The sequence below is a fragment of the Martes martes genome, assembly GCF_963455335.1.
Source record: "Martes martes genome assembly, chromosome: 9".
In the NCBI taxonomy this organism is placed as follows: domain Eukaryota; kingdom Metazoa; phylum Chordata; class Mammalia; order Carnivora; family Mustelidae; genus Martes; species Martes martes.
Genome location: NC_137896.1, coordinates 107,111,743 through 107,138,890, shown reverse-complemented (window position 1 = coordinate 107,138,890; position 27,148 = coordinate 107,111,743). Strand labels below are relative to the sequence as shown.

General features: G+C 42.3%; 1 protein-coding gene across 2 annotated transcripts in view; it reads right to left on the bottom strand.

The window, feature by feature from the left end:
- SLC8A1 (solute carrier family 8 member A1) overlaps window positions 1–27,148 on the bottom strand; it is a gene marked incomplete at its 5' end in the record, with an annotated part of 323,496 nt that overhangs the window by 12,535 nt on the left and 283,813 nt on the right. For both annotated transcript variants that reach the window (XM_080813957.1, XM_080813958.1), the window contains one exon: window positions 12,786–13,061. In XM_080813957.1, the coding sequence (XP_080670083.1) occupies window positions 12,786–13,061 (276 nt within the window). The remainder of the gene's footprint in view (window positions 1–12,785; window positions 13,062–27,148) is intronic.

The following is a 27,148-nucleotide window of genomic DNA, read 5'->3' as shown; positions in this document are numbered from 1 at the left end:
CTTTTTAAACAATGAAGTTATGCAAACGCGGTTCCTATTGAAACACTTTTTGTTTCATGCAAATGCTCTGCCCTGATGAAATCATCATGAATCACTGATGCCTTAATGTGGATCATTTGTTGGTTATTCCAAAGTAATAACTGACACGGAACATTCCCAAGGGGAGGGGAAGAAGGACTGGGGAGAAAAACCCAGGGCACTCGGGTACTCTCCCGCAAGAATAGATGTGGTAGGGGCTGAGAAGAGAGTCACAGCTGCCCAGACAGAGAAGGAAACCACCAAATAACTCAAAGGGGTTATTTAAAGGAATAGGCCAGGGAAAAGTAACCCCTTTTCATAATTTCTAAGATTAGAATTGCCTGGATGAATTTCAGGTGGATAACTAGAGGTCTGAGTAGGTGATTTGCCAATTCTTGGTGTAAGGAGTCACACCACCCTATTAAAATCCTCCTCCACGTGCATAGAACATACATACATGCTCTCAATGCCAGGATTCCATAATCCTGCTTTATTTTCTTTTCAATACGGTTCATGCTCACTGCTATCTGAAATGTTACCCTATTTCTGTGAAGCATCCATTTTCTTCTACTGAGGTATGAACTTCGTGGGATTCAACCTAACATCGGTCTTGTTTATCCCTCTGTATCTACTGTGTCCCACAGGGCCTACTATATAGTGGGGGCTCACTAAATATTTGTAAAATCAAGAAACTGAGTGCAGAATAGTTCTGGATCCTATGCTATGCCCCCCTATCGTACTGCTTCCTTTGACTTAGTTTAAAAATGGTATTAATCTCCTTCTTAATGCCTGATGACTAGAGTAGAGAAGACCACCTGACGATTTGATGATCAAGAACGCCATATTATCTCACTCAGTTTGCACATCCTGGCTCCTGGCTTCATCTGTCAGAACATAAGCTTTTAATTTTCAAGATTACTTTTCACTACTATCCCTGCTGTGGACTCAACCCAGGTGTAGCAGTTGTAGAAGAAAGGGCTTGATCCACATTCTCATGACAAGAAGACTTGATACTGAAGTTACCGACATGAGGTTCTTCTGGGTGGTCTGACCCTTGTCTCCCTAAATGTGAAGTTCTAGAAGCACAGACGAAAGGACGGGCAGTACCCAAGCCACTTCTGATGCGACCTCACTCTGAATCCTGAGCCCCCTCTGAGCAGCCTGACTTGCGGTGCTTTCGTTTGAGGGATGAGATTAGGGGTTCTGGCTTGCCATGTTTCAGCTGGCTGAAGCATCATCAGACATAGAATCCTTCAGGGAAGGACATTTTCATGATCCTTTTGCCACATTTGTGGTGATGTGTTGTTTTATAACTGCAATGCAGGAATGAGAAGGTATAATTAGCCCTCTGCTGGGTTCATTTGTAGACCCCAGTGGGGATCTCTGCAGTTCGGGACTACAGCGAGTCTTGCTTCTTGTCTCAACCCATGATTTTTTATAATGATAACCTAATAATAGTTTACAATTTATGGAGGACCATGTCAAAAAGCCCCCTGGGCTCCAGAGGGCAGGGGACAGGAGAAAGAAAACAAATACAAAACATAATACTCTGATTGTAAATGATAGAACCAAAGTAAGCTGTCTTCTCTCTTTAGCACAAAATACAGGATTTATATGTGCTGAGCTAAACAAAGGTTGTCAAATATGATCACCAATAGATTTGGCATTTCTGGGTCATGTGCCAGGAAAGGTGGCCAAAGAACGTAAGGCGTTTTATGGATCTAAATCCCTTTTCTGGAATGAAGCAGAATATGAACTAATAATACATAGTTTATGTTTCATTCTTGGGAAGAGGCAGGATGTGAGGCCTGTGTGCTGAGGAACGTTGACGGCGTTCCAGCTGGCTTTGTGCAGAAATGCCAAGTACCACGGTTTCATGCTATAATATGCACTATCCCCAACAGATATTAAAATGCTTTTACAGTCACATGTAAGACCTGCTTTTTATTTGCCTTCTTTTCTCAAAATACCATTGGGCCTTAAATTTGTTGCTCATGCAGTGCCATGACATGGCAATTAAGTTCTGCTTTTTTATACTACACTTTTTTTTCTTTTGAATTTAGTAACAATAGGTCACTCTGTGTGTAGGGAGAACGTGTACATGGTCTCTGTTCAAGGTCCTGGGCTCTACTCGCTTCCTAATGGGTCCAGGGGCCAATGACTAGTATCTACAGGGTGACATGCTGAGGCCAGGGATAAGAGTAAGAAGCTGAACTCATTGGATTTCCCTCCTTAGCACTGTGTTATGATTACCTGACTCCCTGGACCAAGGATATTTAGGCTCAAGGTGTTATCCCAAGAGTTATAGTGTTAATTCAAAATACTATTGTGTGGTATTTTCCCCCAGCGATTTGGAATACATGAGCCAAGATTACCTTTGTGGGGAGGATAGTGGGATTGTTTTAAAGGAGGGCTGCACAGTTCCATATATGGACAAAGGGATAAAGACCGAAAACCTCTCTCACTTGTAGTTTGCAAATGTCTGTAGAGATTTTGTGGTGCAGAACACAAAAATTATTTTAAAATCTTAGAGAACCTGAGGTAAATTGCTACCTTTTGTATTACTAAAATGCAATTACTATCATGTAGACAACCCGTGACCTTTTTATATTAAAATTGGTCCCTGTGAAATGTTGAAAAAAGACAACTCTGTGGGTCAAGAAGTTACATTAGTGGTTGCCTGGGGCAGGAGGTAGAAGTGGGGATTACCTGTCAGGAGGCAAGAGGGATCTTATTAGGGTGATGAAATGTTCTAAAACTGGATTAGGGTAGTGGTTGCAGGGCATTGTAGATTTGCTAAGAAAATCACTGAACTGTATCCCTCGATGAGTGACATTTCTGGTATATAAATTATGTCTCAATAAAGTTGTTAAAAAATGCAGCCCGAGGCCTGAATATGGAAGAAAAGAAATGTAAAAAAGTGGTTCTTGAAATTTTTCATTTTCATTATCTTATTTTCAAATGGGAGAAGGGAGAAAAATGAAAGTTACCACCTCAACCTTATTTACAAGTGCCCTGGAGGAGACCCGTGCTCTTGTGAGCCCCTTGGAGCTAACAGGCCTAAGGCCTTCCGTGCACTTGACATTTGCTCCCTTTGGAAGATAGCTTGAGACTAAAAGGGAGAGGAAATTTATATTCATCCACATTGTACATTCATAACACCCGCTCTCTGAACACACACACACACACACACACACACTCATTACCCATACGGCTGAATGGGGTGATGTTTCTGCCAATGTCCTTGCTTTGGGTGACCTAGACTCTGTAGGAAGGATCAGATAAGACCAGGATGAAATATTTTTAGCTTCCCTTCTCCTACACTGTGGTTTTTGTGGAACTGAGTGCAGGTGGCTGGCGTGGGGTTGGGGCACTAATCTAAAGACCATGGAGCTTCCTGTTGAGCATGTCGCACACTGAATTCTCATGGACCTCCTATGAGGGGACCTCGTGGTCAGCATCTTAGTCCTCCTCCAGCCTCGTGCTCCCCGCCCGCTATTCACGCAGTCCTGCCCTGGAGACAAATCAAGGATTGTAACTGCCAGCAAAAAAACTTAAAAGTACTGAACACAAACTCTTCTTTTGGGCCATAAGAATAAAGGATATGAATAGTTTTGAAATGGGTCTTTCCCAGGTTTTTACAAGATGCTTTGGGTCTGCTGCCTGGAGTCTACTGCCCAGTGTTTTTTCAGTTATGGGTAACAGGCTGTTCGTGTGCCATTTATGGAGCAAATCTTGTGAAATCTAGTATCCAGCCTTCCTTTGTTTTGCTCTGTCCTTATGTTTGCTTTTGTGAGCTGCTTTCAACTGCTATGACATCACCTATTCGTAAGCAAGTGTGCTGAAACATACCGAACATTTTATCTCCAGCTCTCTGGTCCCCAGCACGAGGCTGAGATAAGGTCCTAGGGAAAGCCCTCCGAGGGATTAGTGCTGCGTGGTGCTGCACTCTGGCTGTGTCCCTGGGTTGCTCTGCCTCTTGGCCTGCCTACCGTCAGAGGGCCTGTTTTCAGCAGTGCTGACATTTCTTGGTGGCAAAGAAACTGCTTATTAGGGTATCTGGAAATGAAATACACCTGCCCTTTAAGATCCTCTTGGGGGAACAGACATTAAAGCCATGGGGAAATCATGATGCAGAGGAAAGCAGTTCTGTTTTCATTCCCATTTAAGCTGATGTGAAATGTTAATCATCCAATTAAAAATGTATATACACTGTAGCTACAGCACTTCCTCTCCAGCCTGTGGCTGAGTTGAAACGCCAGTGTTCAGAGGATTAAGCTCAGAGAGGATACAGTTGCAGGAAACAGGAACGCAATTGGGAATGTCCATCTCACCAGGATTCCTTACATAGGACCATAATGAAGCCAGGCTGAGAATTTAGTTGGTTTGCTCTTTTCACTTGCTGTGATATAGCTAAGTACCAGTAGGCCTAAACCCATGTATCAGTCCAGTGAAGTAGAAAAGCAAAGAGAGGTGGCTTAGCCAGGCAGGTGGCTGCCTTAGGGGTCCTGGGATTGAGCCCCACATGGGGCTCCTTGCTCAGTGGGGAGCCTACTTCTTCCTCTCCCTGCCTATCTGCTGCTCCCCTTGCTTGTGCTCTCTCTCTCTGTGTCAGATAAATAAAATCTTTTTTTTTTTTTTTTTTTAAAGCAAAGAGATCTAACTTTTTTTTTTTTTTTTTTTTTGAGCAGCAGTCATATGCGAGACCCTGTGCTGGGTACTTAGTTAAAGTGCTCTCGTGTCATCCTCACTACAACTCTGAGACAGATTTTCATGTCCCTGTTATTCAGGTTAAGGAACTAAGGTTGATAGGAGGTGAGCAGTTTGCCTCTAGGGGTGTCATACATCTTGTAAGTGGTGTGGGTGTATTCGAACTCATGTCCATCTGACTCTAAAGCTCGTGTTCTTTTATACCTCCTGGTGGATCTCCATTAACACTGTACTAAGAAGATTTTGCATAATCTTTCTGATATTGAGAGAGTTAACGAGTTCATCTGTGAGCCCAGAAATGAGAACACTGTCTCAAGCAGGATGGAGGGAGAGGAAATGATTGCATCCGTCAGATACCTTGTGGTTCTCCTGGGTAGATCAGATGGCTGTGAGATTTCCGAATGGCTGAATACAATTTCCCCTGAGAAGAATATTTGATTTGTGTGGGGTTCTGTGTTTCCTTCTGGCCCCATCTCGGTTGTTAGGTAAGGGGTACGTGTATAGGGATAGATGAGTATGTATAGGGATAGATGCCTTGGACATTTATCTCCAGTGATCCTACTCCTGGACTCCTACTGCTTTCTGCTCAGAGACTTAGAAGACTGGGCTTGGGGGCGCCTGGGTGGCTCAATGGGTTGGAGCCTCTGCCTTCAGCTCAGGTCATGATCTCAGGGTCCTAGGATCGAGCCCCGCATCGGGCTCTCTGCTCGGCGGGGAGCCTGCTTCCTCCACTCTCTCTGCCTGCCTCTCTGCCTACTTCTGATCTCTGTCTGTCAAATAAATAAATAAAATCTTAAAAAAAAAAGAAGAAGACTGGGCTTGATTTCCAGAATGGTCAGTAAGTCTTTGCAGAACATGACTGCTGGGAGAACATCCCCAATATGTCTTTCTTGGGTCCTACTGACCCCAGTGGCTGGCCAACCTTGTATCACAGGAATCTTTGGTCTTGGGGCAGAATGACCAGACCTTCTCTTGTGGTCACTTCCATTAGCAATGCATGGCTATGCTCATGCGGATTATCTTGCCTTTTTTTTTTTTTTTTGCCAGCTAGGTCAGAGCTGAACATATTTAAAAGGGTTTCCAATGGTCTTCGTGTTTAAATTTTTATGTGTAAGAAATGCTAACTGTTTATGGGTATAGAAATAGGCCTTTACCGTTTCTGAAATTTTTGGAAGCATGTATTCTACTAGGTGTTTTCCATGCCAAAGAGAATAATGATAGTCCCTGGCCCCAAAGAGCTTGAGTATAATTCCGCTGTATGCTTTAAAAGTGGGAAATACTAAATGGAAGCAAAGAGAGAAGCAATTTTCCCCAAATTATAAGGTATGTGAGGAAGAATGTATAGAATGCTTACTTTAAAAGTGAAACCAAGGTGGAATGAGAGTGGTTGAGTACAGATTATAATAGAGACACGATTTGTCATTGACTGAAACTTGAACTGGATATGAGCAAATCATTTATTCTCTTGAGCCTTAATCTCCTTGTGTAACTAAGGACATTGGTGCTCATTCTCTTTACGCAATAAAGTGACTTTTAGACAGGGCCACCACTATATAAAACCATGGGTATGGTACCCTGTACATACCCAGGGGTATTATTTAGATTATGGTGATCCCTTGAGATTGCCGTATACAATGTATAAAACCATACATGTTACTTTAGGATCCACTGGAAATAGAGCAGCAAGATATAATAAATTGCAATGTCCTATTACTCAAGTATACGATATAGTATTGTAATTTTTAGAGTTATTAGAGGTTGGGAAACTAAAACCCAAAACATGTTAAACATCCACAGCGATTCTTTTTTCTGCAAAACAAATAGTGTTTTCTAGCACAATATTAAAGAGGTAAAAAATAAAACTCATTTTTTAGGAGAAGGGTTTAAGGAACAAAAAATAAATAAGTAAACCTCGGGGGGGACAAAATCACTTTCTATCACTTAATGATATAACCTAAATAATATAACAGATCATGTAAATACAGTGCGCATGCCTAGCACATGGTGGAGTGATGTGGTAAATATTTTTAAATTTCCACCTCTGCTCATAAAACTTTTCCCACTCATGCTCATTTCTGATGGTTTCTATTCCTTTTGACGTTTTGAGAGTTGATGTCAGTGTAATTATTTCCTGGATTAATACCAATTTTCAGTTGACAAAGTGCTCTGAGGCCCATAGTGCTTAATCCTCTCATCAGCTCTGCTTAATACATGCCCGTTTTACGGGCAAGAAAACCAAGGCTGAGTCAAAAAATCAATTTGAGTCATACAATGAGTAATGGTTGGAAGTCCAGCTTACCTGGATTGAGTTCTAATGCTCCCATCCCTGTATCCCCTCAGTATACTGTCATTGATACTGTGCTAAGAGAATGTAGGGAACAGCTAGGATAACCAGGTTTTGTCAAATTCTTCCTATGATAGTTAGAAATCTGGAAGTAATGTAACTTTAAAATAGCACACATTTTCTCTTTTATTTTTAACAAAAGGTTTTTTATACAGAATGGGAAAAAATGCCTAAAATCATCTATTTTCTTTCCCTTCATGACTTAAAATTTCTACAGTGAAATAATTCCTACTTGACAAAACTTAAAGGATATTTAAAACACTGGAAATGAACAGAAAATCTAACAATGCCAGAGGCTAAGGAACAGCCCTAGGATACCCAATTTTTAAAGCGTTGTGATCCTAGGAGTAAACAACTCATAATTGGAAGTTATAGGGGGTAGTAGGCAAGATTCAGGCACAAGCCTTAATCAAGATGTATGGAGACAGACCAAGGCAGAACTGAGTGAAGTAAAAATATTCCCAACTCCTTAACATCTAAGAGATTATTCTGTAATTAAGGAAGGATGCTTGCTTCTACTTGACTCTAGTAGAGCAACAGATGAAAGGAAAATCATGTTTTGAACATGATGTAGAGGCTGGGATATCTTGCCCCAATATACCCAGTATTATCTGAGTAAATAATTGTAAGCTAAAAAGGTGTATGATACAGATAATGCCTACTACAAAAATAGCTGGATTCTAAACTTGTTGCATTAATTTCTCTTGAATTTTGAGCTGTGTTCTATAGAAACAATCTGATGTAACATAGTTATGGACCCAAGTCAGGCTACTGCAAAATGCCTATTTAGCACTACACAGAGTGTATCAAAAGTTTTAAAAGTATTGGCCTGAGTTCGGGATCTTAAAAGCAGGGATGACAGCGGAGAAAAGAATTAAGAAGGGACAACCTATCTCACTCCTCAACACACTTTCCAGCATAGCCAAATTTTGAAAGAGGAGACTCCATGCTCTTAAGTTACACATGCCCTTCTTACCACAATAACCTACCCAGATATATTCCTCAAGAATAAGCCACACTACAAAAGTATGTATGGCATATCTCCCCCAATCATAACTTTTAATTCTTTTTCTAGGTGTTAAGAAAGCCATTTGATTTAAGTAACTCGTACTAATGTGTAAATGACTGATTTGTACATTCATTTATAGACAAAGCACATCCACACAAACACACAAGCACATGGGCATATACAATTCCATTACTTATGTATTAGCTAGGCATGATTTTAGGAGCCAAAGATAATGAGAGATTGAAAGGGCAGGGTTTTCCCATGAAGCTTATATTTCAGTGGGGAGAGGTAGACAATAACATTCAAAACCAAACGAAATGTCCAGAAAGTAATAAAGACTCTATAGAAAATAAGGTGATATAAGATGCTTCACATTGGTGGTTAGGAAAGGTCTCTTTGATGAAGTGATTTTTAAGATGAGATATACTTGAAGACAAAGAACCAGTCTTGTGTAAATGAAGGGAAAGGGCATTTTAGACAGCGAGTGCGACTTTGAGAAAGGAGTGAACCTGGGGCATGGAGCACAGTAAACAAGCCAGTGGGGCTCAAGAACAGTGGGGAAGGGGAAAACAGAATGGAAAGACAGTCAGGAGCCAAATCATATAGGTCTTTGTAAGCCAGGGGGATACCTCTGACGTTTATCCTGTGTAGGGAGCCCACAGAAGATTGTAGGCAGAAATGCAGTCTGATTTGCATCTTAAAACGATCCTTAGCAGAAGCATGGAGAAAGACAGGAGGCCCCTGCAGGGATCCAAGAGAACGGCCTACCAGGACTTGGTGGTGGAGAGAGAGCTAAGTGGGTTCTGTCAAGATGCACCGTAGAGGTAAGATCTGCAGGAGTTATGAATGTCTTGACTGTGGGGATGAGGAAAAAGGAATCAAGGACACTGTTGATATGTTACTGATGGTGATGATGATCAGTATGATCATACTGTTTTAGATGATGATACTGTTTTCCAGAAAAAAGGCAAGATCTGGAAGGAATAGGTTTGGTTGAAGGATAAGGCCATGGGCAGTGCAAATAAGCAGTTCTACTTTGGGCATGGTGATTTGGAGCCCCACATTACACATCCAGCATCAAAACAGGGAGGGCAATCAACATGTGAATCTAGAACTCGGGAAAGATGAGGCTGGGATAAACATTTGGTAATCATTAGTGTGTTGGTGGCATTTAAGCCATGAAGACTGATGTGATGGGCCAGGCTTCCAGATGGGGAAGAGAAGAGAGCTGGAGACCACACTCTACTTACTCCAACATTTAAAGGTAGAAGAAGACCATTCAGGAAGCCCCTCTTCTCCAGACAAGGAGTTTTGCAGAGGGTGATTCAGGAAAAGTAGGCTCTTGCTCTCCCTCTTTTTTTAAAAAATGTTATTTATTTATTTGACAGACAGGGATCACAAGTAGGCAGAGAGGCAGGCAGAGAGAGAGAGGAAGGGAAGCAGGCTCCCGCTGAGCAGAGAGCCCGATGCAAGGCTTGATCCCAGGACCCTGGAATCATGACCTGAGCTGAAGGCAGAGGCTTTAACCCATTGAGCCACCCAGGCGCCCCAGGCTCTTGCTCTCTTAACAAGTGTGAGTCTTTAAGGTCTTCTATGCCTACCTTCCATCCCCATGAAGACCCTCAGGAGTCCTCCTCTGCCAGTAGATTATAATGAGCACTTGATTACCACCGGTAGGAGGGAGCAGCTCTTTTCCCCATAGAGTTTGAATATGACTTAAAAAAAATACTTTAAATGAGGTATTTAAATAATCCTGCCTTAGGGCAGGCCATCAGAAGCTGGGAATCCAAGGGTCTCACCTACAAAGAGGCAACAATACATCAAACACTAGCTTGGAGCCCTCCTACTTTAGGAAAAGGATCAAGACAGCAACCTAGAGGAAAAAATCAGGCCTCAGGACCAATGCCCTTAAGTGGTAAGCTTTGAGTGAAAAGAATTAGTCTCTTTTCCACCTGTAGCAACTGGGCTTTGTCATCTGGGAATAACAGCTTTTTTTTTTTTTTTTTTTTTGGAGGAGTCAGGAGAGATAATAAAGGACTGCTCTGAATCATCAGAGTTCAAGAATAAAGTCAGAAATATTATGTTTGTTCAGCATCTTGTTCAATCTGCACAGCTTTTTTGGGGGGGGGAATGTCTGTTTTCTGTTTATATAAATATGATTATGAGATCACCTGTGACTACACTGTGCAGAAAACATGCTGCACAGCTCATACCACAGCAAATTATAGGAATTCTCTTGGTAACAGAGCAAAGAAATCTGTTTCCCAATGGGAAGAGTTTATGGCGGTGAAGGGAAATCATTTTGACAGCTAATGGTTCTGTTGTATTCTCCCCCAACAGGTTTTCTTACCTCTTGATGCCCCTACCTGGATTCTGAGCTGGTTTTAAGTAGCAGAACAAATGAGGTTTGTACACGAAGGTTTAATGTAATCCACATTGCATGTTACAGGGAGAAAAAAATTAATGATTTGGTATGGCGGCTACACTTTTCAAGAGAGTTTAATACAAGAGAGGAACAGAGCTACTTTGGAAGACTAGTATACAAGAAAAGGAGTCTGTTTTGAAGTATTGAGATGAGGAGCAGGGAAATTTAAAAAATGTATATTTTTAGAAACAAGGATTTGATGTAGTAAAAGCCTTTTTTTTGATCATTTGGCAAACAAGGATGCATTTGGTAGGACCAACTGCTGACTTTCTGGAGAGGTAGGTTGATTCTGAGTAACTCTGATGAGAGACCTAATTTTGCTTTCATTAGCATAATTTGCACATATTCTCCTCAAGGGTTAAACCCAGGGCCAGAAGAGTGTGCTAACCTGGGTACCATTTGATACAGTAATTTAAGCCTTAGGGAGAGTAGCCTCCAAAACATATTCCTATAGTAACCTGAGATAGAGTGATGGCTAACTGTTTTGTTTAGTTCCTTTTGGTGTATATGTTCTCTAAACAAAACAACTCACAATATGAATATTTTAACGCTTTCCTCCTGCTTGTTAAATTTCTGGGTATTTTCAGAAAAAAAAAAAATCAAAATAAAGACCAAAATTGGAAACTGCTAGAAACAGCTGGTGTTGAGAGTTCAGCAGTCAACTGGAAGACTTTGCATAGTTCTACTCGCTAAGGCAGCCGTACAAGGACCCCCTAGGTCCCGTGAGTCCTCTGTTAACTCACTGACACCAGAACCTTGTCAGGCCCCTTGAGGAGGACTCCCACCTGGTGGATCAGTTGGATAACACCACGGGCAGTGGCTCACTATTCTAAATCTGGACAGGTTCCTTCTGGTTACTCAAGGTTACAGCAATTCATAAATAATACCAAAAGCTGTTGTTTTAATCAAACTCCTTCTACTTTTTAAATGCTTTACTAGATGCATAATTTATAGGTGTTTTCTCCACTCCTTGTCACGATTCTGCAAGTTCAGTATGGTTATCCTTATTTTACAAGTAAAGAAAGGCTCAGAGACACTGACGTGATAAATATCTGAGTGCAGAAGAACAACTAGTGAATTCCAGCAAAGAGAGAAATACATAATTTAAAGTGCACTTGTTTTCAGCGTCAAAACCAAAAGCCAGGGTTACCTGTATGTCTGTCAGGAAGTCAACTAGAACTTTGGTGACAGTAGGCTCTGATATGCACCAGAATCACCTGTGAGCTTAAAACACACATGTCTGGGCCCTTCCTCTAGACCTTCTGATTCCAAAGGTTGATGGTGGGTTGCAGGCATTTGCTTTTTTTTTTTTTTTTAATTAATAAGTGACTTTAAAAAGGTCACTGGTACAATGATTATCTATAAAATTTAATTCCAGAAAATAAATTAAAAATGACACATAACATAGACAATCATAATAGCTCCCAAAGTCCTCAAATACTTAGAAATAAATCTATCAAAAGATGTGACACAAAGCATTCCTGACTACAAAACACTAACAGAAATTAAAATAAATCCTAAATAAATGCAATTATAACATACTATGTTTATGGATTGTTAAGATGTCATTTTTTAAACAAGTTCCCAGGTAATTCTGATGCTCACTGAAATTTGAAAATTACTGCTGTCAAGTTCATGTTTGGGAGGATGATTTCTTAGAAGTCTGGGCAAATACAATGAGCTATGGTTGTGGACTGGAAGAAGACTTTAGCTTATAAGGAATGCAAGAAAAGACATCCACAAAATGTGTACTTGGCCTGCTTGCTTTGGCTGGGATTACTTTTGCTCTGTCCTGATCAACGTCTATTTTTTTTTTTTTTAATTTACATTAACTTTGGGGTCAAGAGAATATTGTATCAGGTCTTCAGTACGTATTTATCTCAGTTACCCAACCAACACGGTTTCATGGAAATTATCCCAACATTAGTAAATATATAAAAGAGAAATCTTGTGCTTGAGGATGACTCATAATTTTGTGTTTTTGAAAGTGCTAACTGTAATGGGAAGCTGATCTATCGATCTAGCCGTCAAACCAGTCTGTGCTCTCTAGGCAGTCCCTCTGGGAATGCTTTCCTGTCATCACGATGATACTGACCAGCCTTCTAACCTTGAAAACTGCCATGACAGTCTTCTGGCGGTGACATTATTTATACCTCTGGGCTCTTGCCTTTCATAGGCCTGTTTGTTATCACAGTCCTTGAAACTGTGAGAAAAAAAGGTCAAGTAGGTGAATGGGCTGCCACGTCTGGGGGAAATCATATATGAAACACATTCTCTACCTGGTACTGAAGTGCCAAGCGCGACGAACACTACTGCAGTCACAGAATCTTTCAGCCCAATGGTGCATCCGAAGTGGGAAGCCAGGTCTCCGATGAACGCCGTCAGGATGCCGATCATGAGGATGGAGACAATGAAACAGGCCCAGCCGTTCCAGTATTCTGTAGGGGGCACGAAGGCGAAGAGGACCTTCCAGAACACGGTCAGAAAATGCATCACGTAATCGAAACAGGAGGGCAGCTTCTCCTCCCCACATTCATCGTCGTCGTCATCTTCCCCTGGAGGGAGGAGAAGCACATATCATTGCAATCTGGGCTCAGTGGTGTCTTCCTTTCCCCAGCTCCCTCCTTCCTAGACCTTGTCATCCCTCCCCTCTGAGTAAGCGGGAGGTCATTAGAGGTGATTGAAGCTTAGGGTTCAATCATAAACTCAGTCAATCATAATTAACCAATTAATAATTATTAAGCTACTGACGTACCCCATCACTGTGGCTGATGGGTCAATGGCAGAAATTTAAGCCCCCACCCATTTCTGGTTATATGCAATCAGCACATCCTTTCTACAGTCCTACCCCCTCCAGTGAAAGTTGTCATTTCAGGGACATGAACAGGATTTCTTCCAAAAGACTGGGAAGCTTTGTGCCAGGCTCAGAAAGAAACCTCTTTTGATAAAAGAGAACGATGAGAGAGTTCTCCTAACCAAGGTTGTTCCAGCTTGGAGCCAGGCTCTGTGGATTCATGGTTCAATACTCAGCTACAGGACAGTGTTCAAGAGGCCCTCAGTCATAGCCCTGGGCCCCACATAGGTCTTCAGCTTCATCTCTTGCAGTTACTTCAAACTCAAACCTCATCCTAGCTAATGGAATTATCTGCACTTTTTTCAAACTATAAGTACTCTCTCCTACTTTTGTCTTTTAGAACCGAATGTGTTTGGCATGTCCTAATCCCTCCCTCCTTCCCCCTCTCCACTTATCCTTTAAAACTCACTTCCTTTGTGAAACCTCGGACAGCTCCTTTGTCCTCCCACCAGAGCTGGAAATTCCTCCTCAGAGCTTCCCTAGCCTTCTGACACTTGGGACACTAGATCAGTGGTTCTCAGACTATGGTCCCTGGACCAGAAGTATCAGCCTCACCAGGGAACTTGTTGGAAAAGCAAATTCCTGGCTACACTGAATCAGAAACTGGAGGACTGGGGTTAGAGAGAGGGGAAGTGGCATAGGTGATTCTTGAGAACCAACCTCTCTCTAGACTAGTCACCCAAACACTTTCCTCCCCAGTTGACTGTGAGCCCAGCAAGGGCAGGAGTTCGTTCATTTTTGTGTCCCTAGTGTTCGGTCCCATCTCCAACATGTGGGATAAGCTGGCTAAGGGCTTGTTAAATGAATTAATGCATGCACAAATCTCCACTGACTTTATAGAACTGCTTAACTGCATAATCTACATACACGTACACACAACCCAGTTCTGCCAATTACATCATATAATCGGTGCATAAAGAAATGCACCAAGCTTACTACTTAAAGGAACCAGGAAATCAATAGTAATATTCTAAAACAGAGACTTCATTTATAATGGGATATAATCCCCACTCACATTATTTTGAAACTGGGGTACTGAATGTCAACTCTTCTCGAAGTGGTGGCAAACATAAATTCATGTGTTTTCTGCCATTTTGGAAAGAACCCCTCAAGGACTTTGTTCACCTCCCCGCTTGGCTCCAAACCTTGTCAACAGGGATCTACTCTCCTTTGTCCAACTGATGCCCTTGGCAGCAGGTGAGGCTGTCAGACTTTCCAGCTGACTGTGTGACCTGAGATTACCAGCAAGGAGCAAATATGTGGGTTCTCTGTGAGGCACTCAGTGGTGAGGCCATCTGGTGCACATCATTACTGGGAAAACCCTTAAGGCAGAGGACCCGTGAGGAAACCGTGCCTCTCACAGAACACGAAAAGAGGAATGTCTCCATTTGCCACCGGTCATGTCACAGGAAGAGAGATGAAGCCATGGCTCGCTCTTCTGTGAGCACATGGTCAGAATTATTATGCAAGCAAACTCTGGGGATCTGTGGAGAAAACAGTCTCCCCTTTCAGGTTTTGGACAATCTCCAGCAAAGAGTTGGGAGAAAGCCCCCAACAGATGAACAGAACACCTTGGAGATTCGGGAAGGAAGGAACTCAAGTCAGGCCAGCTAGTAGGAAAGTGTGTGACTCACTAGAGTAAGAAAGCATTGTTGACCATGTTAAAGTGACTGATGGTGGCCCTGAGACAGAGGTGGCTCTAATGCCTGGGTGATCTATGAAGGCAAATTGCAACCGAAGCCACGTGAATTTCAGTCAATACACTTGTATCTGAGAAAACACAGTTTTAGAACAACCAACCCCAAGAGCCACCTAGGCTTTACCAAGTAAGGCAACCACTTAAGCTACAGCCAGTCAAATAATTTCCTTGCTTTACTTCCGCCTCAGCTCCGCAAAAGCCTTTCCCCTCCCTCTGGTCAGCTGTGTCCCTAAACCAAGTAGGCTGGACTCTGCCTGGTTTGAATATATATTTCCTCAAATAAACCCTTAAAATTTTTATGTGCCTCCACTTCCCTTTTAATCCTTGCTTCCTATAGTGTCATGCTATATGGTTACGTATTTCTAATATCTTGCCTGAAAGCAAAAGATGATTTTAGATAAAAGCACATGTTATGGGCTGAATTATCTCCGCATCCCATCTCCGCATCCCAAAGAGGGAAGAGTTGCTCATACCCTACAAAAACTCAGGGAAAGCACTAGACTTTATGGCTGTATTCATTTTGTATATGATCCTTATAAGTTCCTATATTCTATATTTTTGGACATTTTATAACTTCATAGGGCATATGATTAAAACAGTTTGGGAAATACTGAATTTTAATCATTTATGGAAACAGATCATTCTGCCTCTAATTCTACAAAATTACTTAATTTGGGCTAAGACTCATAGTAGAAGATGAGCCAGAAAGCAAATAGTGAAGCTTCTCAGAAGAAATGACATTATAAATCAAGAGTAGACATTATATTTGTCTTCGAGATGGAAATAATAACACCTTTCCCATGAGAGATGCACAAGGGAATAATTAGATCATCTCTTCCAAGTGAGGGTGGTTCAAGATAATGATGAGCATGGTAGTTAGCGTTATTGTCTTCCACTTAGTATTCTACTGTGTTTCCTTGTTATTACTTAATTGGTTAGTCAACATGCTGGGTCCTAAGGTTACAGTCTAGGCTTTTAGAAACAAAATTGAATCTTGCCCTCTGGAATTATCTTCATGATCTATATGTGTGCAATGCAAAATAAGTGTGTGTGTGTGTGTGTGTGTGTGTGTGTACGCACACATTCACGCACAGAGAGAGGCAGAGAGAGAAATTTCCTTTCGTAGGTTTCCAGCATCACAAGGTATCTGAAATATTGTAGCACTTATGTCTGGAATGGGAGGTCCATCTGTTTTATTACATTTGAAAGTAGAAATGGCTTCCTATCTCTTCCCTGGGATCACACTGTTCTTCATAAATTTTAATCTCCAACTCAGATGCCATTTAAATATTAAAAATGACTGCAGACTGTCATGTATGATGCACAGTTACCTTGTCTTGGAGAGGGAAAAAGAAATGGGATGTCCATCTACCACCATCAGGGCTATACTTAAAAGTTTGGTCCTTGCAAAAAACAGTGGAAAATTAAAAATGAAACACCGGGAGCATCTTTTATGTGATGGCAAAGAGAGTAATCTGCCAGTATGTGCGCCCGCTCAGGCTTACTGGAGGCCACGTAATACTGTCAAGTCCCTCCTCTGCATTAGCAAAGGAACAGGCAGTTTGGGGGGCGGGGGCGGGGCAGTTTCCTTTTATAGGATCCTAAGCGAAGGATCTTCTTATCTCGGAATCCTCCTTTTCAGCTTTATGTATTCCCCTAATGGAAAGATAACAAGCTGCATTCGATTAATCCTTCCCATGGCCCTTCAAATGGTTTCCTTGAGACAGGTTGGACTTCCTAAATATAACTACAAAAGTAGCCAAATCATTAAAACCACCAGCAGAAGAGAACGCATCACTTCAACTGCTGACCTAACAGAACTTGTGTGGACCCCACCCTGGAGCATGAGAACAAAAGTGGCATCAGCACAACTGATCATGAAAGGGAACCCAGGGCTGGACACCTGCAGGTAACTGAGTGTGTAATGTAGACCAGGTGTTGGTGTGTGTCCCCGCAGAGGGTGCTCAGGGTTTTCCTTCAGGGAGCGCTTTGACAGTCAGAGAAAGAGGCCACTGGGGTGCAGTAGACACTTAGGTCAGAAGACTTACCACAATTTCTAGTTCTCAGAGCTTGTCTGGGAGCGGGACTTGAACTTCCTGAACCTCAGCTCCTCATCTGTCAACTGAGTTTCCTAACTCCCACGTTAGAGAGCTGTTGTGAGGACCGGAAAAGGATATGCGAAAGTCTTTTGTAAAACTGTGAACCCCTTACAGACATCTGTGCCATAGTCCATCACTGTTACTTGTCAGAAGGCAGGCAGCAAATCAATATGATCTGAGTATCCTGATTTCACAGAATCTGTATTCTGTTTGAATGAGTCATCATCACCACTGCTTCCCCAAGCTGCTTGATTTTAAGAAAAGAAAGGGAGAAAGAAACAGAGGGAGGGAGCACGACAGGGTGTTTCCTGAGCGATAGGCACTAAACTAAACTTTTCACATACCTGATCTTATTTAATCCTTACAATAATGCTGCAAGGTAAGCATTATGAATCCCATTGTGCATAGGAAAAACCTAAAGTTCGGAGAGTTTATGTGACTTTCTAAAATAATCAGAGAGTTGGTAAGTGGCTGAGTTGGGATTTGGCCTAACAGCCCAGGGAACATTTTGTTACACATGATGTCTTGTTGAAGCAAGTTGAGCATAACATCATTCACATCTTGATTCAAAGTTGCATTTGAGAATACTCTTAATGCCTAGTGCTATATAGATAAAATGCTGCCTTTTTTAGGAATTTGAAAACACTGATGCACCATGTTTGTTTTGTAATTTATTTTCTAGATATGATACATTTTTGGTAGAGTCAGGCATATATGATCTTTCTCAAGACCTTGGGGACCAACTAGACACGGAAAAGAATAAACAAATGGAGGGCATCCTGGTTGTGACCATTTTGCAATCTCTACTTGAGTAGAACAAGTTCTTATTTCCATTTCTAATTGTCAAAGGTCAACCATGTAGTTTTTGAATCAAACACCCTGGTTTATATCTAGCTCTTCACTCTAGAATTTGGGAAACTGGATTAAATTGGGAAAGGCAGTTTGGGGAATAGCATGCTGCTATTAACCTGAGGAAGGGTCTGACTTTCAATTATTTTTAGGTATTTAGCTATAATTAGTCCATTTTTATTTTGTAAGAGTATCCTCCAACTAAGGAAATAATGAGAACGATCAGATGCTTTCCAAGAGTATGACAGATGGATATAAAATGACATCTGCCGGTCACACTGTCATCCATATGATCCGAGGCCTGCAAGTGTTACTCAACAGCCCCCTGTAATGTACAAATCAGTTAACTGTGAAGCTAGATCACCACACTGGTTTTCTACATTCAACACATATTGTTCTGGGCCTAAATTCTTTATGAAATATTATTCCTTTTTTTTCCAAGTGGTGTTGATTTGATTTTGTGTCTCTTTAGTTTCTGAACACAGAGATTTGTTGCCTTCAAACAAATTAACAAGCTTACCTGATTGAATGGGCTTTCTCCTCCATAGCTATCGTGTTTGGGGTTTTGTTTTGTTTTGTTTTGTTTGCAACCTGATACAAAGTAATTACAAGAAGATTTCTTCTCTTCAGTTGTAGATTTCCATTTCTCTTTGCTTTCAAAGCTTCTGACAGCATTATAGAATGTTTAAGATGAAAGATACCTTAGCAATCTGCAAATTCACCCCTCCTCATTTTAAGAGGAAACATGACAAACTGTGATTTGATCGAATTTTTTGTTCTCTTGCTTTCTAGTGTCTCTCCCTCCCACTCTTCCCCCATCTGATACAGGAGGGCTTGAGTTAAACCCTGTCTTGCTCACTCAGGGATCTAAAAACTTTTCTCTCCATTTCCCCTTCTATGTGCTTCTATCTTATTTCTAGTGAGAAAACATTTATTCATCTCTTCCCACTCATAACAGCTTCTACTTGCCACTAAATTCAGTAACCCAAAGATTTATCCCCAAACAAGAATTTACCTCTTGTTTTGGATTTTGGAGAAGAGTGGTAAACATCTTCCTATAACCTAATAGTTGGGAAGTACTTACTTATATATTCTCTGATGAAAAGTAGACGGTATCAGCAATTTTTCCACCAGCCATATTGCAAGGTAATTCCTTATCAAGAGAGATCTCAAAACACAATCTACTCAGATTCCTAAATCTGTGCATTGTCAAAGCACAGAAGAAAAGAATGCAGGCATTTGCTTTTATCAAATGAAACATGTGGGTATTAGAATATACTTGGACTTAAAGCTTTGGGAGGGTTTCAGAGCTCGATAAGGTCAACTCTCTGCGTAACATGCATTCCTTTAAAATCTGCCTACCGAATGGTCACCTGTGCCGAACCTCAGAGTCTTAGCTATTAGAGAGTTCACAATCTCACAACCCAAGTTTTAGTGGCTCTAGCTGTTAGGTTCTATTCATTTGCCCAGGTCCCATAGGACCACAGGCCAATGGAAAAGGTCCAATCTTGCTCCGCATGCCATTCCTCCAGGCAGCTGCAGCTGGCTACTCCCATTTCAACCTCAATCCTTGCTCCACATTCCTTCATCAGGCTGGCCACGCTCCTCTGAGCACTAAGTCATAGAATCATAAAATATGATGTGTGGCACTGAGTGTAACTTTAAGAGGCATCTAACTCACATGCATCGGGGAAGGTCTTTTGCCTTTTGCATTCTGGACACTATTCCCTTTCATTAATGTACACATTGGGCTTTTGGTAGCCACCTCACAAACAGCCCTACCTATAACTTATACCTGTAAATCAACAACTCTTTCAATGCCATTTCTAGCTCCTGTCTTCCATTTCCCATACTAGTATAATTGACTTCTGGGGACACAATTTTCTTTTTTTAAGATTAATTTATTTATTTGGAGTGGGGGGGCAAATGGGAGGAACAGAGGGAGAGGGAGACAGAGTCTTAAGTAGACTCTGCACAGAGCACCTAGCCTGATGTGGGGCTTGATCTCATGACCCTGAGATCATGACCTAAGCTGAAACCAAGAGCTGGATGCTTAACCAATTGTGCCACCCAGGTGCCCCACAACCGTACAATGTTCAATTTGTGCTTATTCTCTTTAAAATAAGTGACTCCTTACTGTCTTTTCAGTACAGTAAAACTGATATTAGAACACCAGTAATGTTGATATCATGCCAGCTCTTTCTAAGAACTTTCCTTCTTAAAGCTTTCTTTGAAATGTATTTGGAAGGTGGAGAAGTCCCTGAGAAGCCAGTTGTCCTTGGGGAGGGTGTGAGGGTCATTGTTGGTCTCTAGTCTTACTGCTCTAGTCCCTGCAGGCGGAGGCCTGTGAGCAAGCCTGGGGGTACGCTGAGAGGTCCTTCTTCACCAGCTAGTGGGGATGTGAATTGGTGTGGACACTCAGAGTCTAGAATACAGTGTGCCTGTATGCCCACATCTAAGTGTATGTAGTTTACTCCTGGATACTTGACTGGTCTCTAGTTCTATGTCCCTAGATAAATAAATGCATTGGATAGCAACACCACTGTGCATGAAATGTGAGTTCAAGATTGCTGTAGATTTGTAACTTGGACTGCTGGCCTGTTCTGGGATGGAGAGGACACCTATATAGACCTTGTTAATCATCCCCATCCCCCAGTTCCAAGCCAGAGACAGGTATGGGCTGTTCTGCTCTATAGGATCAGTGCTGGTTTCAGTCCATACTTGGGGGACTAGGGGCCTGGGATACACAACAGTGCTGGAAGGGACACAAGAAGGCAATTCACTCTCTGTGAATAACATCCCACCTTGTCTGAAACAGATGAACCCCTGGATGAATGAACAGAATCCTTACCAGCTCAGGCCATTACGGACCTTGTTAGGATGGTTGACCCAAGAGATATCTAACGTGTCAGAAATATTTCTCAGCAAATGTGGCCAGTGTCAAAATTGAAAAACAACCCACGAAGGAGTTCCAGTTCCATGTGAGTTTGATTCTAGCAAAACGAATTAGTTTAAAGCTGAAAACCGACAGTGTAGCTTGCCTCTTTCTCTTCTTAAAGATTTCCTCTACGTGAACTGAGTGTTCCTAAATGACCCTAGGCTCACGTAACTAGTCATGTGGTTTTGCCCCAAGCTTTGTTTTTGTAAAATAACTCCACATCAGGCTAAATACCTTGAAATTCAGTGTACTCTTACCTTTCATTGATTGTAGGATTAACAAGAATTCCAGGCTCCTGCAATAGGGAAGCAGGCTCCCTACAGATGTGAGCACCTAAGAAATAAACTTTCGACAAGAAGAACTGACACTCAGCAAGTCTAGATGGCCTCCTGCTAGTTTTGATGGTTTAGTTACAGTGGGCGGTTTGTGAGCACACCAGGTTCTAAGATCAGCCCGAGGGCTCTGATAACACTTTGTAAATATCAGCATCTGCATCTGAATTAGCCTCCTAGAGTGTAGGCAGTGGAGCTTTGGAGGAACTGTTTGGGCAGCAATAACCCCGTAATTTTCAACAAACAGCTCAATGTTACGTCCTAGGAAAACGTTGAAATTTATATAAGGTTAGATGTGTACCAAAACCTGCCCCACATGCAGAGCAGCATAGGGACCCGTCCAGATTCCCGTAAGATGCTGCTGTGATTAAGCTAAGAGGTCAGGTTCCCTTCCTGAGTACCTACCCTCATGCACGTGGGTAAATATATACATCCCACCTAATCTCCGTCCTCCTAACAACCTGCTGAAGTAGGTATTACTTTCTCCATTTTAAAAGTGAAACCAAGGCTCGAAGAGTTTAAGTGACATGCTTATGAGAGCTAAAACTCTTCCCACCACTTCGCTGAAATTACTTGACCCACTGTTGCCAGAGGAAAAAATTCTCTGTGGTTTGTCCAGCAGAAATCTGTTCTGATAAAAATCTAAGCTCATTTGGCATTGTTTTGTGAAAAGCTTAACTAGAAAATAACTACCCCCCCCCACCTTTTTTTTGAGTGAGAGAGAGAGAGAACGTGTGTGTGAGCGTGGGGGGTGGAGGGGCAGAGGAAGAGAGAGAATATCAAGCAGACGCCCTGCTGAGCGTGGAGCCAGATTCGGGGCTCACTCTCTCAACCCTGAGATCGTGACCTGAGTCAGATGCTCAAGTGACTGTGCCACCCAGGTGCCCCCAATAATGATCCTTCTTAAAATAATCCTCTGCATATATCATTTTTATAAAAGGTGTGTTTATTTTAGTGAGAGAGAGCATGCATAAAGGAGGGGCAGAGGGGGGCACCTGGGTGGCTCAGTGGGTTAAAGCCTCTGCCTTCAGCTCAGGTCATGATCCCAGCGTCCTGGGATCAAGCCCCACATCGGGCTCTCTGCTCAGCAGGGAGCCTGCTTCCTCCTCTCTCTCTGCCTGCTTCTTTGCCTACTTGTGATCTCCGTCTGTCAAATAAATAAATAAAATCTTTAAAAAAAAAAAAAAAAAAAAAGGAGGGGCAGAGGGAGAGGGAGAGAGAGGATCTCCAGAAGACAGCCCCCTGACTGTGGAGCCCCATGTGGGGCTCAATCCCACAACTCTGAGATCATGACCCTGAGATGACCTGAGCTGAAATCAAGAGTCGGACGTCTAACCGACTGAGCCACCCAGGCGCCCCTGCATAGATCATGTGTAAAACACTGAATGCTCTTTCAGGGAATGAATGGATGGCTCTAGTTTCTGCTTTCCCAGGAGTCTGATTTTTCTTTCATCTTTGGCAAAATCCTCTATGGGTGGTTTATATTGGCCCCCGTTGAGAAGTGGGATCCTTTTCATCCTGGTGGCTAATGTCTGTCTCTCTGCAGAGCCTACAGAAGGAATCCAGCTATTCGGCAGCTGCTCCCCACCCCAGGACCCCTGCTCCTTGCCTGCCTTCCTGGCCTCAGGATCTCTTGATGAGACTTCGTTCTGACCATGACATTTGTGAGTTGATGTACTGGCCAAGTGGCAATGTCAGTTGAGTCTCTAAGATTCTAATTGTGGCTTTGGTTTACACAATCCAGAGTGATTGCAGGGACACAGCACCCCTCATCTGCCCGCCTGGGTTCCCTTCTCTCTGTTGTGATTTCCGCCCCTAGTAAAGAGGCCAGCCGCTGACAACAAAGGGACCTCAGCGATTTCCATGTTCTTGGGCACTTCACAGATTCTCCGTGTGCTTTGTCTCCTGGAAACTGAGGGGAGCCATTACTAACTCCTTAGTGCTGATGAAAAGATAAATGAGCTTTTTAAGAGAGGTTATGTGCTGATATGTACTACAGTCTGTTTTGGACAGAGGATTAGCTCATTCAGGCGGAGGATCTTCATTCCCTCACGGCTCACGTACGCTTGCTTTTCTTAGGGGGCGGGCTGGCTACTGCAGAGGGTTGACCATCAAGTCCGTCTGCCAGTAGCTTTTGAATCTCTCATAAACAATAACCTCAAATGGAGCTGTTGAGATGGTTTTCTTCCGCACAAATCATCATAAAACTGTCTCTTACATTCTCATCATCTGTACGTTTACAGCCTGTTTTTCTTAGCTGGTTAAAGCATGCAACAATGTTATTAAGTTTATAGGTCGGAAGTCTAAAAGTATTTGAAGCCACTGTTTTGTACCGCAAGCCTAGGCTGAACCCCTCACCTGGACCAGTATCTGCCATAAATCTTTAAAGGGAGTGGAGTGGTTGGGAGAGTGGCTTTATTTGTATCATTTATTTTTTTCAGTGAATATTTAGTAATAATTTATATGTCGGGCACAGTTCTAGGCATTGGAAATGCAGATAGATAACACTCCATAGAACTTCCATTCTGTCCAGAGGAGACAGACAGCAATCAAGTAAAACAAATGAACAAGCACAATGATTTCAGATACTGCTGTGGGCTGTGAAGACAGTGAAGTCAAGTAGCGTGCTTGTGCATGGGAGGTTGAAAAACTCCTCTGAAGAGGTGACTTATGAGCTGAGACCTTAATGGTGAGAACATCCAGACAGAGGGAAAGCCTTCCTTGGGTTGCGGCTAGGTAGGGGCGGGCAGCTTGTGCAAAGGCCCTGAGGCAAGAGCATAATGTGAAGAATAAGAATAAGCCTATGGTTTACAGGCATTAAATCCAGGAGACACACCTGTGATAAGATGGAAGGAGGATTGAGCTTGGAATCAGAACATGTAGGTTGGGGTCTGAATCCCAGTTTCTGTTTCCCCATCTCGTAAATGGGTTCATGAATGCCTACTGCACAGGGTGGCTGTGAGGCTTGTGTGATCAGGAACCTGTCCACCAAGGGTGAGACCATTCACTCATCACTGCTGCTAAGTCGTTGGCTCAGGAAAGTTTTGGTCTTTGCTCAGAGGTCCTTAGGTGAGATCAGGGGACAGGCATGGATGGAATATGTGCTAAGGTGCTGGTTCTACAAATGCTAACTGGAAAAGAAAAATGAGAGCGATGCCGTAAAGTTTGGCAAGAACCCAGGATTCTAAAACAGGTCCTGTGTGGCCTTGGAACAGACATTTTCCCTCTCTGGTTCTCAGTTTCTTTATCAAAATAAGGGGAAGCTGGAATAGCTGATCACTGAGCTCTTGTTTTGCTCTGCGCTGGATTATGGTCTAAGATGCTCTAACAGGACATAAAACACAACCCCCTGTCAGACGTGTTCAGGCAACTGCAAGGCAGGGGAGACGGATGGGATCGGGGGTCAGGGGGTCGAGCCAAAGCCTGTTGGTTCAGATTAGTGCCTCTTGGTTGCAGGAATCAGAATGACAAGGTCTTTATCAAGAGAGCAGACTGTGAACAGCAAGAATTAATGCTGCAAATCACTCTGAAGGAGGCTCCCCTCTGCCTTCAGGGTGTGTGTATGCAGTGGGGGGTGGCTGTGTTTTCTCCTCCTTCCACGTCTTTGGTTTAGGCTAAAATGTTTCCCCCACTGAAAACGGCATACAAAGGGATTCCCCCCCCACCCCCGCCCCGGGACAGAAAGCACCCCCCTCCCCATGCCTCCAGCACTGATTTGTAAGCAGCCATTGACACTGTGTTCAGGGAGCAGCAGCAATGCTAGCAGAAGGGCTACTGCATCCGGTGGGGCTCATTGTTTGCAGAGCTGAGCCGCTGCCTCTCCCCACAAAAGCTGCATCCCAGACGTGACTCCAGGCTTTCAAAGAAGAGCGGCTGAATCATCCTGGAGCCTTCGGCGCTGTGTTTTCCTCAAGATTTTGTAATAAGCAATTTAAGAGGAAAACAGCTCAACAAGCCAATAATCTTTTCAGAAATATCAGCTAAAGCCTATCCAAGGGCCAGAAGAGAATTGTTGGGTTCTCCCCGCCTCTTGTACTCCCACCTCCCCATGTCGCGGGCTGCCTCCTTTGGAAACAGAGCTGAAGCTCCCTGATCGATAGGGTATCCTGCTACGACGGATGGACGTTTTCACGTTGATAGTTTATACTCTAGTGTTGCCTTGCCTCCCTACCAACACAGCCCCCGGGGGTGTTCTCTCTGTAACTTACTCTAATCCTTTCTTCCTCATGCCTTCTGCTTCTCCCCCTTCTCCGTTAGCAACATAATTATCAGCTAAATACCAGGAAGATTTCACTAAGAAAACGGATAGGCAAGGCCACTGTTCAATAGATATTTGCAGATCCAGTATTTTAGTATTTTATGGGTACGAATACATGCATCTGAGTATCTATATGTCTAGTGTATATGTATGTATTATATATGATTTTGTTATACACATGAATTACACATGTCTGGAACTTTTTGGAAACATGGCATATGTCTGTGTGAGAGTATGCATTTATACAGATTTTCTTCTAGATCAGACATAGCTATATGGCATAATGAAAACAGGCTTTTAATCCAGGTACATGTGGATTGACTGACACATAAATTCATTCATTCTTTTCCCACAAATACTTGTCATTGCTGAACACTGCCCTAAGTGCTGGGGAATCACAGTTAACAGCACAGATTTGCTGTTATTTAAAACAAAAAAGGATTTTAATTTAGATTCTTATACTTCTTAGAGGACTTGAACAGATCTGTACCTACTACTAGAGCATAACGTACTTTAAGATACAGCAGGACACAAATGTCTGAAGAAAGCAGAAATAAAGGACACTTTCAGGCATCTGAATTGAGTGAATTCTGACCACTTGAGGAAAAAGAATCGAGTAAACTTTCTGATGGCCAAAGCCATCATATATATACTTATGATTTTCTAACTGCAGAAGTGATAAAAATAATTTGCTGGAAAAACTTCTTTTAACTACAGTAGGAATTTATCGTGTTTTCTTTATAGAGAGTGACATCATGAATAATTACTCTAGCTCTAAGGAAAGATAAAATAATACTTTTCAAATATTATATTTTAGGGGCACCTTGGTGGCTCAATGGGTTAAGCCTCTGCCTTTGGCTCAGGTCATGATCTCAGGGTCCTGGGACCAAGCCCAGAATCAGGCTCTCTGCCTAGCAGGGATCCTGCTTCCCCCACTCTCTCTGCCTGCTGCTCTGCCTACTTGTGATCTCTGTCTGTCAAATAAATAAAATATTTTTAAAAATATTATATTTTAAAGATAAAAATTAAAACTATAACTAAATTATCATCCAGTGAAGGCAGTTTTGAAAAGGGCTCTGATAAAAAGTTAAAGCAGCTTTACTTTCTTAATAACTACTTCAAAGCAAGGAAGAACAGCTACTGAATTTAGTTAATGTGACCATCAGACGGTGTGTCTTAAGCATTAGATGTCTTAAATGAGCTTTAGCTGAGTTGGCGTTATTACCCAATTTATCTAACAGGTACTGTAGGGCAGAAATTCCACTTGATTAAAGTCAGAGCCCTAAATTTCAAGGAGCAGGACTAGGGAAAACAAGTTGACATTTATTGCTGAAAATGAAGAGTTCTTCAGAGGACTCTTTAGTATTTCCATGTTCCAGAGATAAAGGTCACCTATTCCAATCCCCCAATTTCACACGGGAAGCGAGAGGACTTGTCTAGAGCTATCCAGCTAGTTGGTAGGTCTTTGACCCCTTGAACTCAAGTCTTCAGAGAAGCCGAAGATTCCAGCATATAATTTTTACATGAAATGCTTTGTCACCCTCACCCATGTTACGTGTGCTCTCTAGCACAATGAATGTGAATATTTTAGCTGTATACTAGCAAAAGGAACA